Source organism: Phoenix dactylifera, unplaced genomic scaffold, assembly GCF_009389715.1.
Source record: "Phoenix dactylifera cultivar Barhee BC4 unplaced genomic scaffold, palm_55x_up_171113_PBpolish2nd_filt_p 000143F, whole genome shotgun sequence".
In the NCBI taxonomy this organism is placed as follows: Eukaryota; Viridiplantae; Streptophyta; class Magnoliopsida; order Arecales; family Arecaceae; genus Phoenix; species Phoenix dactylifera.
The window spans coordinates 983,570-997,232 of NW_024067698.1; the positions used below are offsets into that span (position 1 = coordinate 983,570).

Here is a 13,663-nt window from a genome sequence, read left to right on the forward strand (position 1 = left end):
AACAAAGTTCATTGTTTGTCATTTAATATATCCAAACACACATCACCGTTAACTAAATGAGTACCCGTGGATTAACAAAAAGTACAACATAAAAATGACCAGCATCGCATATGACATATGCCACATTAGAAGGAGCAGAATAATAGAATAGCTTTTCTGTGCTAGCTCTTATATGAAAAATTAAATTTTAATATTTGTTGAAAGAATACAACCAATTTCTGAAAAAATAAAAGAAAAACAGTGTTAAACATCCTTATGAATAATTTTCCATTTAAGTAGGTAAGATTGCCCAAAGTACTTGTCAACTGACTGGTTTCACAAGAAAACTGATCAGAACGACTTGAATTAACAAAGTCGCCAATCAAATTCAGACAATCTAGGGCAAGTTAGCCAAAATTCTTTTGCAAAAGATGCAGGAAAAATGGATTGACAAGGCACAGGTGCAAAAAAAATTTCATCATATTATTAAAATAACAAATAGTAAAGTGAAAACTAAAGATATCAAATCTCTTAATAAAAGCATAACGTCAGTGATCCTTCAAATCTCTCTTAAGTCACACTTGATGGGTTTCTCAAATGAGAAGCTTAGTTTCGATATCTTGTGGATATGAAAAGTCTTTAACTTCCCTAACCATTGATAGGTTTCACAAAGATTAAAATATCCTGACACCATATAGGATTGCCCAGACCTAGTAAAGTTGGTCACAAAAACCAATATGGTGCATTTAACACCTCCAAATAGTTTAATCACATTAAGACATATCAAATAATAGCCTAATGAATTCCAAGTTGAGGCCGCTTGAAGTCTAGGTTGCATTTGAATCTAAAATTTGACTTTGAATGAAAAATTCTTTGATGTAATTCTTCATACACCCCAATGACTGCATACCAAGAGATTCCTATGCCTGAATATATATTATTTTTTTTAACATACAAAAGACTCAAAGTATACCTGTAAACATCTCCCACCTAAATCCATTACCGTAATTGCTCAACCTTGATATGGCTTGATGCTGACCTCAATCATCTCTAATTCTAACCTTTCAGTAAAAAGGTAATAGAAAATGAATGCCTACTGTAGGATGTGTCTCAATGCCTAATTCACTTTTAGGTCCCACATGAATCATGACCCCTTTCAACAAAATTAGAGTGGGCATGCATCTTCTTTCTTTTTTTTTCCTTATAAGATCTTCATTAGATTGTTCCAAACAAGGTCCGCCATACCAGTACCGGTCGGCGTACCGGTGGCAGCCCGGACCGATACATACCGGTTCCATACCAATCTGTACCGGCTCCGTACCGGTCCCATACCGATATGGCAATCATACCGGCCAGTTTTTCAATAAAAACTTTCAATACCTGATCCCACGTTGATCCGGTATCGATCCCAGCCCGGACCGGTTCGTACCGGCCGGTATGAGCCAGTACGGCATACCCTGGTTCCAAATATGTGGCTAACATTACTTATAAAGTATCCATTCCACCACTTGATCATTGAACACTTTAATCCTAACTCCTAAGGATATTATCCATTGACACAAAGTTGTCATAGTTATCAAAATGGCCTTGGAAAGTCTCATCATCTATGAAAGCTTCATTAAGGACAACAATCTACACAATAGTTAGCTTCATACAAACTCCCATTTCTATTTCATATTTCTTCCTTTCCTTTTTGACGATTTTATTTTCTTGAGTGATCATGAAGACTTTCTTTGTGAAAAGAAATTTGATTTTCAGTGAAGGGTTCTTCCATGTCATTCTAAACCTCTTTAAAGGTGAGAACTCTTTAAAGGACACACGAAGTTTACAAAAAAATGTAGTAGTTCCCTAAACAGATAAAGGTGCGAGGCAAGGTAAAAAAGTCAAATCTTTGGGGAACTGATCTTGTTGATTACCAACATCTAATCTTAGTAAGCAATAGATAACAGGAGGCTTATCTCATCAAAGGATTCAAAACCGCTACTGGTACTCGTGCCAGTCAGTGGCTGGCATGGCACATGCTGCAGAGTGCAGAGTGATCCAAGTGGGAACCAGAGCCAGGCAGTGTTGGGTGCTGGTTTTATGTCGGTAAGGTACATATTGGCCAGCATGAGCCAGCATGAACAGCTGTTACATCCTTGATCTCAATCATGAGAACATCTTAAGCTAATGCATAAACAGCCATTACAATAGCACATGGTGGTAATTAAAGTATCAGTGCCCAAATGATGCACGCCAAAGAAATCACTCAGTTGCTTAAATATAAATTAACAAAGAACAAGTACAGATCTTTCCCTCTACAATTTTTTTAAAATTTAAAAAACACCACTCTTCTTGAACACTAGAAAGCAAAATTAATATCTCTAGTATTTGGCCTAATGGATACAAAATATATGAAGACATAGATGTCAAAATTGAGTTTCTCAAAAGATAACTATTCATTTCATATTTAATCAATAACTTGTTGCCATGCTTGCTTTTTTCTAAACTTCTATTAAAGACATAATCCTTAAAGGAATCCAGAACCTCCAATAGCTTTATTTGGCTTCACTTCTTCAAAAATATACAGTGTCAATGCGGAATCATGGATTTCAAATTACAGTCTGCTAGAGTATAGGATATAGCTAAATTAGAAGATTGATGTCTAAATGAAGAAATCCTAAAGCTAATAGAGCTCTTAAGAGTAATGACAAGATATAGTAATCACACATAACATTACAACTCGCATCTATAATGCAAAGTACTAGGTGTAAGCTAAAACACTGATCCTGCATCACAGTCAAGACATGCTTTACCCTCCACAAACCTAATATTAAAATTGTCTACATGCACTGCCAGTTTTCTGCTAGCAATTTTTGCTATCTTATCAGAATGACATTATATCGTTGGCCACTGTTTCATTTTAATTTCGTTTTTGTCTCAGAAACTACATAGAGAAGTAAGCCGACTAAAAATAATATTAAAATGATGACTGGTTAGGCATAATCTTTTTTCCCCACTATTGTCTGCTTAAGCTGGTATGCCACACAATTATCAGGAAAACTTCTTCCCTCACCTCAAACAAGTTTAGAAACCGCGTAAAAAGTGCTGGCAAAAAGACTTCCCAGTCAATTGACTTGCAACTCTTTATACAACGTGCAATGACAGAAGCCCATTGAATATCCCAAAATTGGCAATTTGGTATCGAGTCCCATACATCAAGACACTGCTTAATCCAATTACTGCAACCATGAGGGGGAAGGTTAAGCAAATACTTGCAAAGGGGGGAGAAAAGTAGATTATGTAGGTTTTTTTATATGTTTCTTCATGTACCTTGTAAAGTAGTTCTGGTTCTCCAAGTTCACAGGAAGAAACAGTCTCACAAATCCAGCACCTTCAAAGGCTGAATTATGCCATGGGTTTTCCATTAAAGCCCTGCAAATTTGATAAGTCAAACAGAGGAGTGCAACCAAGATGAAAAGTAGGGAGAAGGATTTACAACTTTATAATGTTCAACTTCAAGTAGAATTCTTAAAAGTGATTTCACTTTGTAATTTCTATTCAATGATGCCAACTAGAGCTACTGGAACGAAGTGACCAGCAAGCAGCAAGCTAGCGTAGGCAATACAGATGCTTGGTGCTGTTTCTTTGCATAAATCTAGCTTCTAATGATCAAAAGGCAACATAATATACATGCCTCTGTAGGACTGATTAATCACACATAAAAGGGGGGATGAAATGGAATATCCAAGCTGATCAGCTGAATAACATGAAACAATACCTCACATTATGTGAATGGCATGACAAATGACTGCACTTGATCTAACACTACAAAGTATAAATCAAAGAGATATATATGAAATATTTAATCATTGCTGGAATTAACAAATAAAGGTCAACACTGCTGCAGGGACTGCTGTGTTTTGTAACCAAAAGTATCCTTGCTCAAAATGATTCTTCTAAATGTGATTCTTCTAAATGCTGAAACAAGAGCTTATAGCTCAATTGCATATCACATTAATATAGGTCTGGCCTTGTCTGTTCAATGATATTTCCTTTTAAGCTCTAAGAAATCAGCCCAAAATTGGGCCTAGCCTGGTTAGGTAAATAACTTGAATTTATGTTAAGAAAATTGACCCGATACCATTGTTGGTTCCAAGATTTGTCGAACCAGTACTGAAGGTCGTACTAGCAAGCGACCGTTCAGTATGATACAGGTTCGTACTGTATCATTTTAGGGTGCACCGGAAATAGGGAAAGGAAGGGGGGAGAGGGAGGGAGGAAGGGGGAGGAGCCCTCTAAACCCTAACCCTAACCCTAGCAGCATGGGAGAGAGAGAGAGGGAGGAAGGGGAGCTTCTCTAAACCCTAAGCCTAACCCTAATCCTAGCAGGGGAGAAAGAGAAAGAGAGAGAGACGGAAAGGGAGAGGAAGGGAGGGAGGGAGGAAGGGGAAGGGCCAAGGGCTTAATAGTGACGGCCAAGAGGGAGCAAGTCCGATACAATCGAAACCCTTGAACAATCATAAGCTGTGGGAGAGAGAGGGGGAGAGGTTAAAACCGAACTAAGGGTCGTGGGAGTCGAATCGGGGAGGCGGAGAGAAGTTTTATTCAGGGGGAGAGGGAGGGAGGAAGGGGGAGGAGCCCTCTAAACCCTAACCCTAACCCTAGCGGCATGGGAGAGAGAGAGGGGGAGGAAGGGGAGGGCTTCTCTAAACCCTAACCCTAACCCTAGCAGAGGAGAAAGAGAAAGAGAAAGAGAGAGAGACGGAAAGGGAGAGGAAGGGAGGGAGGGGAAGGGCCGAGGGATTAATAATGATGGCCAAAAGGGAGCAAGTCCGATACAATCGAAACCCTTGAACAATCATGAGTTGTGGGAGAGAGAGGGAGGGGAGGTTAAAACCGAACTAAAGGTCATTAGAGTCAAATCCGGCGCGGGGGGGGGGGGGGGAGAGAAGTTTTATTCAGGGTCGGAGGAACCGGTACCGGATATCATACCGGTTCTCTAGCAGAACAAGTTGGTACGGGTCATGTCGAGCCCGTACCGAGAGAGAAAACCTACCTGAGGCGGAGAAGAAGAGAAAGAGAGAGCGAGCAGGGGAGGAAGGGAGAAGGAGCGGTGGCAGATGCTGGCGGAAGCCGAGGCCGCATCCCATATTTCGAAAGAAACAAGAGATGCGACCGCATCATTTGCGGACTTCATTTAAAAATTTTCAATTTTTTTAGCCATAGTCTGTTCCCCTATTTGCGAAGAGGAGTTTTATTCAGGGTTGGAGGAACCGGTACCGGATATCATACCGGTTCTCCGGCAGAACGAGTTAGTACGAGTCGTGCCGAGCCCGTACCGAAAAAGGAAATCTGCCGAAGCCGGAGAAGAAGAGAAAGAGAGAGCGAGCAGGGGAGGAAGGGTGAAGGAGCGGTGGCAGACGCTGGCGGAAGCCGAGGCCGCATCCCATATTTCGAAAGAAACAAGAGATGCGACCGCATCGTTTGCGGACTTCATTTAAAAATTTTCAAATTTTTTAGCCGCAGTCTGTTCCCCTGTTTCGAAAAAACAGAGGACGCGATCGCGGCATCGGCCTCCGCCGGCGTCCGCCATCGCTCCTTCTCCCTCCCCTGCTCGCTCTCTCTTTCTTTTCTTCTTCTTTGGCTCCGGCAGCGAGCCATTTTTAAAGCCGGAACGGTACCGGTGAGCCACCGGTATGGCTCGAAACGGGCGGAACCGTCATTCAATGGTTTTATTGCAGTGAACCGGGGGTGGGGAGGGGTTTTATAACTGAATCATCCCAACCCAGCTGAACCATTCCGACTTAGCATCGGTTAGGTTGGTTCGAAAATCACTGGTTGGTTCCACCTTGTCTAGCATACTGACAGGTTGGGTTGGACTCATGTTAGGCCAACGCTGAATTGCCACGATAGCAAAAGTCTGCCTGATGCACTAGCACATATGCTTGATCATCTACTACATGAGAATCATTCATTAGGGCCCCATAATTGAATTCTATCAAATTTGGCTTCTAACTGAAATCACTGATGGCATGATAGTATTTTCATGACAGCCTTGTTATCAAGGTACTTCTTTGGTTGTTGGAAATGACATTTAATATTATTTTTTAGGGCAACTCAGAGTTCCTAGAAACACAAGCCACATAGTTAAATTATGATGTACAGAGATCTGAGGGTCCACAGCAAATGGTCAAATCCTACTGCAGCCTACAAAAATCAGCTAGGTTTAAGAACACCTAATATTATATATATATATATATATATATATATATATATATATATATATATATATATATATATATATATATATCTGATTTGAGTGATCTTGGGCTAGTTGGAAAGATCTCTTTAAAAGCTACAATAATAAAGTTGATATTTTCAGCTTGGTCATGTTCCCTTGTGTTCAGGATCCAGACTGGCCAAAGATTTCAGCTGTAATTTAGTTCTGATTTTCGAAATATTAATCATATTCTAGGAGTTCTTTAGTTAGAAGTGCAGTCTGGATTAGAAATTATATAGGGTTACTATCGCAGTGCAGTTTGGATTAGAAATTCTCTAGGGTTACTATTGTTGGCGGTCTGTTTAAATAGCTATCCTAAGGGTTGCAAGCAGTTTGGTTCTTTTGAGATATAACAAGTGTGAAGTATTGGATTTATCGAGGTAGATTCACCATTTCTCCTCTCTTCCTGACCCTATTCCTATTCTTCTCCTTTATTGATATTTTCTTATTTCTAAAGATTCTAAGGAGTCTCCAAGTTCAAATTCCACATCACATTGCAATGAGTTAGATTCATCTTTCTTAATTGTCCATTGAATATTGCACCAAATCATGCAATTTGCTTCATGTTGTGATTGACAAACCAGGGTGTTCAAGCAAATACAGTTATTTAACATGGGAATGGTTTCGTAAAGCACCCCATCCTTGTAACCTGCCATAAAAAATAAACAGTCAATCTATAATTGCATTGTAGCGGGATTGGCACTGCCGCTAAATGCTACAAATTGATATGGCTACTTAGGCCACCTAGGCACGCACCTTAGCTTGTGCGTGCTCTAGTCACTTCTTTTCAACTCCTTCCTTTCCCTTTCATTCACCTTTCTAATCACCCTTCGTATCATCATTCATTGTTCCACCACTAAATTTATTTATGAGTCCTCAAGATAGATACCTTGTGTCTGGCATGCCTTGGTCATTCTCCCCTAGGTCTAGATCAACTCTTCCTCTTTCTATTTCGTTTTGGAAGGGGTTTTCAGATTTCTGCTAGATGCTTATGAATTACTATTTTGCTGCTGTCTACTTTGATCATGGTTAATTCTGATGATTAGCTTTTGCAAGCTAAGTTAATGAGATTTCCCTGCTTGTTTTGTTATTTATATTAATTCATCCATCACATTCGAGTAAAAATTCAAATTTTTCGCCAGAGAATTCTCCAGAAAATTTGACAAATATTCCATAAAACCAATGAGACACAGCACCAGTTCAAAAGATTATGCAGCGTAGAGCCTCAATCATGAATACTCTAAACCTTATGTGTATTATATAGATATACTAAGATGATCCTGATATACAGATTAAACTTATTGGTACTTGGTCAGCATTTGTGTTTGAGTTGTCAGATAAAAAGTTTTCAACAATCACAACCTTTTTTTTTTCTTTTCTGGGTTAGACTATTTAAACCTAGTTTATGGCATTATTACAGTTAACCTCTCACCAGCCTAAAAGTTCTAATTCAATTCTTTCTGGAGTTTTTTTAGTCTCTCATGACCTTTTATTATGCTTATTAGTTTTTCAGCATTATGTGCTTAGATACCTTCCACTTAATGTCATTCAGGACATCATATGAAAAGAAAATAGAAGTTTGATATTGAATGCAACTTGTTTGCGGTGGCAGTTGATCCTACCATTACCTTTCCTCAACCTATGGCAACCCCACCAATATTAAGATCTCCTAAATCTAAAGAATGCTAGTAAGTTTCTTCATCAAATTTCATATTACTGAAAACAAAGAAAATTGATTGGTCTACACGTGCTAAAAACTAAACTAAACAAGATGTAACATGGTTCTAAAACAAACCCACATGGATTTCATATCAGCAAGGTGAAGCAACAACTAATTCTGTTCTCTCTCTCACTATTAATGGCCAGCCAAATAATAACATTTACCATGAGTTCAAAACCATCCTACAAAAATCATTAAGTAATATATCTGTGTGTGCTTGATTTCGAAACCATCCTGCAACTTTAAATGTTTGTGGCAGACAATTAATTTCCCAACCACCAAGCCATGCATGACAAGAAACTTGAAACCAATGGAAAAAAAAGAATGCAGGTACCTGAATTCTGACCATATTTCAGAAGCAGAACCTGCAGGAAAGAACTTCCGGCAGGATCGAGCAAGGGACATGATAGTTATAAAATGCCGCTGTCTCAATTTCCATCCCTCAGGGCCTGTATTTCTGCTTAACATCAGACACTTAGGTTAAAAAAATGATTCAAATAACCAAAAATTCAGTTAGTGAGAAAACTTCACCATAGTAAAGACCAGTTGCATCCTTAAAACAGTAGGTCACCCAAGAAATTCACAAGTCAAGAGTGAAAGAAATGATGATGGAAAGGCAAAGCTTCAGAGAAGTACTAAGAAAAAAATAGACTCGTGATCTCTGCAATTTGATTTTGCCATGACAGAAAAAGTTCGTTCAAAGAATAAGGTCACAATGTATATTAAGACCATCTGGGTTGCATTCATATAAGAAATGTTACGAGTTATGACTAGTTAATTCTTAACAAAATCTTAACCTGATATGAATGCTCTAAATGGTGCCAAGTTCCTAATCGAGATGACTCCGGATGCAAAAAGGCCTCTTTAAATCTAGAAGCCAAGTTGGTGCATCGGAAGCTCAAATTAAACAAGCAACCAAGAAGTAACCACCGTGTCTAAAGTTAGACTTGTAAAGAGTCTAGACCAAGAGAGGTCTTAACTAAATAAGACCTCCAAATGTTACAAGTACATAACTAAATCTAATTCAATAAAATTAAAAAATATTTATAAATTCTTAAAATAGTACAAGAATTCTTATGATAATTTCTTGTATGTTCCCTTAATCAAAAGGTTTCCTCAAAATTTGATCACCATAATGAAGAGAATCGATACACTGATATTGGATAAGATTTCGTGCACTATTAATTGCATGTTGTATCTGTTGACATTTGCAAATATCAGCACAGAAAAATATGCAACATGGAAAGGAGTATAGACAATACTACACCATGATACACTAGGAAATCTTACTATTTTTCTAATATAGAATTTTTGCGCTGGTTCTTCATTAATGGACAGACGTGTTTCTATTAAACCTCTCCCTACTAACCCTTTTTTGGGATAGTAAAGAACTACTATACTGTATTAGTCACTCCAATTTATAAAATAACATGCATGCATCAGTAAACCTGACAAAACAAAGAGAATTTGTAGAAAGGTTTGGCCAAAGGATGACAGTAGCTCAATATGAACCCTTTAAAATGTGATGAGTGCGAATTGTGTCAGTGTAGCCTCAATGCAGTATGCCTTCCAGAAGTCAACAGCTAGTAATCAAAGATGACTGTTATTACTAGCACAAAAGAGAGAGAGAGAGAGAGAGAGAGAGGGAGAGAACACTATTATTATTTTCCATCTCTTCCAGAGTCCCTCCAACAAATACCATATTGTTTGGAGATCAATTAAATTTACTCAGCCAACCAGACCCCATAAAGATTTAAGAACTTCTAATAAATTGCATACATTAATTAATTTCGATGCTTGTTTTATTATTGGATTACTCATGCACTTACTGAGGCCATTTTACTTTTCCATTCTCTGATGATCATGGTCCAAAGATCTTCCATTGCACTTCTTGATTGCATGCCGTTCCTTCTTTTCTAATCAGATCTACTGTTGCCAGAAGACAGATTGCTTAAAAGTTCCCTACTTCCCAATACCATATACAATTGAGGTTTATTCTAAGTGATATTCAGGATCATCAGCCAAACGAGAGAGACGAACGTGTATGAAGATTCATAAATATCTATTATGGGCCCACTTGAACATTTCAAAGTTCAAAAGGGAAAAGTCACATGACTCTGATACTAACTTGGCAGTGATTAACAGGACTAAAAGGTATGAGGGCACTAAACAACATATGATAATGCAAATATTCTTAAAAGTCCAGTCTTTATGATGTGCCTGTTTTAAGGATTTGAAGCAGTATGGATGGAGAGTTATATAAGGAAAATCACCTTTTAAAGTGTGTACGCATCAAAGTGTCATAGATTGGTCTCCACTGAATGCTTATTGACAATTTCTTTCCATGCTTCCTCAAAAGCTTGACTAAGATATTCCCCCATCTAACCTAATTAACATAGATGAAATTCAGAATCACAATACAACACAGACCAGAGTTTCGTCTAAAGCAGAACATAACAATTGAATCCCATACATATTAATGCCATAAGCATCATGCTTACCTGAGCATAAAGCTTGTTCTGTGATGCATGAAACACCTCCAAACCAAACTCCACGAGCTCCTTTACATCTGCCGGGAAAACTTCACTTTTCGCTTTTAAGAAACTAGAAAAGACACGGAAAAGCAAAAGGTGTGAGCAGAAAATGATAACGAAAAGTTTGAATATATATATATATATATATATATATATATAAGAGGATAAACAGAAGAAAAAAGAAGCATGAAATGATCAAGCAAGATAACCGGGGCATCCTTCCTAACATTCCATGAAGAACAATACAAGAATCATGAACAACTAAAAACCCAAGAAACGATCTAGTACTTGAAAAATTGACTCTATTGAAGCCAACATGACCAAAATCACAAAAAACAAAAAATCTAAAGCATTAGCCATAACATGTTTTCCATCATCTAAGTTACAACGATCAAGAAACGTAGCATCGAGCTCAATATCAACTAAAGTCATCAATCAGAAGATCCTAAAACAATCCAAGAAAGCAGAACAACTTCATTTTAATGATCTCAACCCTAGCAATCAAGAAACGGGCCAAATCAAGAACCAAGTGGATGAGGAGGAGGAGGAGAGAGAGAGAGGATCGGCTCACAGGTCGATGATGGAGATCCACTTGAGGGTAGAGTAGACAGAGTCAGGATCGTCCGGCCGCCACGTATCGTTCACAGATCTCACCACCGTGGCGAACGACTCCGCCTCCCTTTTCGTCTCCTCCGCCACCGGCAGCGGAAGCCATGCGTTGTAGAGATGCATCACTTCCCTTCCCCTCCCTCGTTCTCTCCTCTCCCTCTCGCTGTTTGCCTCCTCCGCGGTCGAGGTTTCTTGATTTCCTGCGCCTGGGAGACTGCTCGGGTGCTGCTTATATACCCTTCTCCGCTTTCTTCGTCCCCAAGACGAGAAGCGCGGTATAATATTTCGCTCGATCCTCCTACGGCGAGGACTTACGGCGGCTTGACTGCTTTAGGGAACGCGGTCGGGTCACGTTGTTGAGTTGTACCGCCGCTGCTTCGCCTGAGATGACGCCTGCTATTTATTTTTGCTGGTACGGGAAAAACACACGCGTTAGGAGGTTAATCGTAGACCATCAGTTTAAGATATTTTATGAATCAGAATCAGATGATTGTCATGGGATCATCTGGGATCCGGGATGATCCAGATTTGTTTGCGAGGTGGACGTCCGAGTTGGGGGTAGGTAAAAGGGAATATCGTGGGTGGTATTTTTATCAAGTCAAATTGGGGTCAGTCGTGGGCCTCAAGGGTTCGGCCGGTGGGCCGGGGTGGAACCCATGGATTTGTCCACATCTGTCGGTGCGATCGCAACCGGATAGTGGTGCTGCTTTTTGTTTTTTTTTAAAAAAAACCAAAAATTGCATGAATACCATTTTTAAAATATTCTCTTAAAATTTATATTTATTTCTGTATTCTTATAAAATATTATTTTTACACAAATATTTCTCATATAACGGTTTTTTTAACACCATTTATAAAAATCATGTTTATTTTAATTAAAAATAAAATAAAATTTTGAAATTACTTTTTTGTCTTCCATTGCGATCGCTTTACTTTATAAATATTTTTTTTGTACATCTATTAATTAAGGATATTTTAGTCATTTTAATTTGAAACCGTTAATTTTTTTAACAGTATTAGATGACGTTGGTACATATGCAAAAATAACGATAAAAAAAAATAGAATAGCAAAACAAATGTTTAATAAGAGTACACATACAAATATTAATTTTGAGAGGGTATTCATACAAAAATTGATATTTAGGAGGCTATTTATAAAAAAAAACTTATTTTTTAATATGATTCCATGCTATGACTCGGATCTTTCCAATTTTTTTTTTTTGCTTTGAAAAAGAAAAGGGGGGGTGAGAAGAACCTCACCCACGTAGCAACCCCCACTGGGGCTCCTTCCCGTTGGAGAATGTTCGATGCGGGTAGACTCCGTTTTACTCATACCCTTCCCGACCCGTAAAAAATTCTATGTGTGAGTACGTCACACCAGCACCACCTAAGCAATCGGCGGACCAGATAGCGATTCCATCGGGTAAACCAGACGGGGGGCATCCGAACCCCACATTTAATCAACGCTTGCGCATTTCGAATCTGAGCCACTCCTGTGGAATTAAAGCCCCGTTTCCACCATGCTACCACCTCGATGGTGACTCGGGTCTTTCTTCACTAACTAACTGGAATTAGCAGTGCTTCCAAGTTCCTAACTCGGACTCCTTTGTTCCGCTTGTACTTTGGACAACCTTGAGTGAAGGTGTGAAGTGCCTCCCCATCAGTTGATCATGCAGACCTTGCTGCCGAATTTTGGAGTCCTTTTTAACTAACAATTCAAGTGAAATACTTTTTTTTTTCATTTGGATGGGGGAACCCAACATTCTTCACGACTGACTCTTTGCACTTGTATTTGGAATGTTGTTTTCGATAATTTTGAGATGCAATTTTTTAGATTTTCTAAATATTATTTTCTTGCAGTTTTACCATACAATCCTCGCACTGGTACATCCATTATCTAATTTTACCTCAGTCTAATTCAGATTCGCGTGCTTGGCTTTCTTAGCTTTGTTCTCCTTAAACTAATCCAGAATTTATGCTATATCATTGTTCACTCAAGTAGAAGTTTCCAGGAAAACCAATGCATTTCTTTTAAAAAGTTTGCTCCAAAGTCTTATTATATCGCCAGAGAAAACAAGTAGCAAGGAAGAGAAAATTTGCTATTATCTTTTGTTGTTGTTTAAAGGTCTAAACGGCACATGGTCGGAAAAAGGGGAAGGAGAATGAGAAAGATTTGGATGGGAAGATTCTTCTTAATCCATAGAAAAAGCAAAAAAACACTCATTTTTATTCGGAAATTCACAATCTTTTGCTTGTACTTATAAGAAGGAATTTCTTTATAAATATGCATGATTTAAATTTTTAGCTAATTTTATATTTGATCTAAGTTTGGGAATCAGTATGAATTCACTTAAATAAATTACATTTTATTTCCTGACCGTTACTTTCTCTTTTGCCTGCCACTGTTTGTGCTAATGCCAACTATGGCTTCCACTGTTCTCCAGTTATTCTTCATCCCTAAGATCTGAGAAGCATGAAAGAGCGGTATAATCTTTTGCGCTATGCCTACCCAAGGAGGTATAGATTTGGATGTATATGTACTAAAACTGTATGAATCAT

General features: G+C 38.5%; 1 protein-coding gene across 3 annotated transcripts in view; it reads right to left on the reverse strand.

The window, feature by feature from the left end:
* Window positions 1-11,373, reverse strand: part of LOC103713784 (proteasome activator subunit 4) — a 29,728-nt gene extending 18,355 nt beyond the window's left edge. For 2 of the 3 annotated variants that reach the window (XM_039116887.1, XM_039116886.1), the window contains exons 1-6: window positions 11,067-11,373; window positions 10,463-10,565; window positions 10,235-10,347; window positions 8,296-8,418; window positions 3,292-3,393; window positions 3,035-3,200 (exon numbers count right to left, since the gene is read on the reverse strand). In XM_039116887.1, the coding sequence (XP_038972815.1) occupies window positions 3,035-3,200; window positions 3,292-3,393; window positions 8,296-8,418; window positions 10,235-10,347; window positions 10,463-10,565; window positions 11,067-11,227 (768 nt within the window). In that variant the 5' untranslated portion in view covers window positions 11,228-11,373. Of the gene's footprint in view, window positions 1-3,034; window positions 3,201-3,291; window positions 3,394-8,295; window positions 8,419-10,234; window positions 10,348-10,462; window positions 10,566-11,066 lie in introns of those variants that run through there. The other variant, XM_039116888.1, reaches the window with a different exon arrangement.
* Between the last annotated feature and the right edge of the window lie 2,290 nt (window positions 11,374-13,663).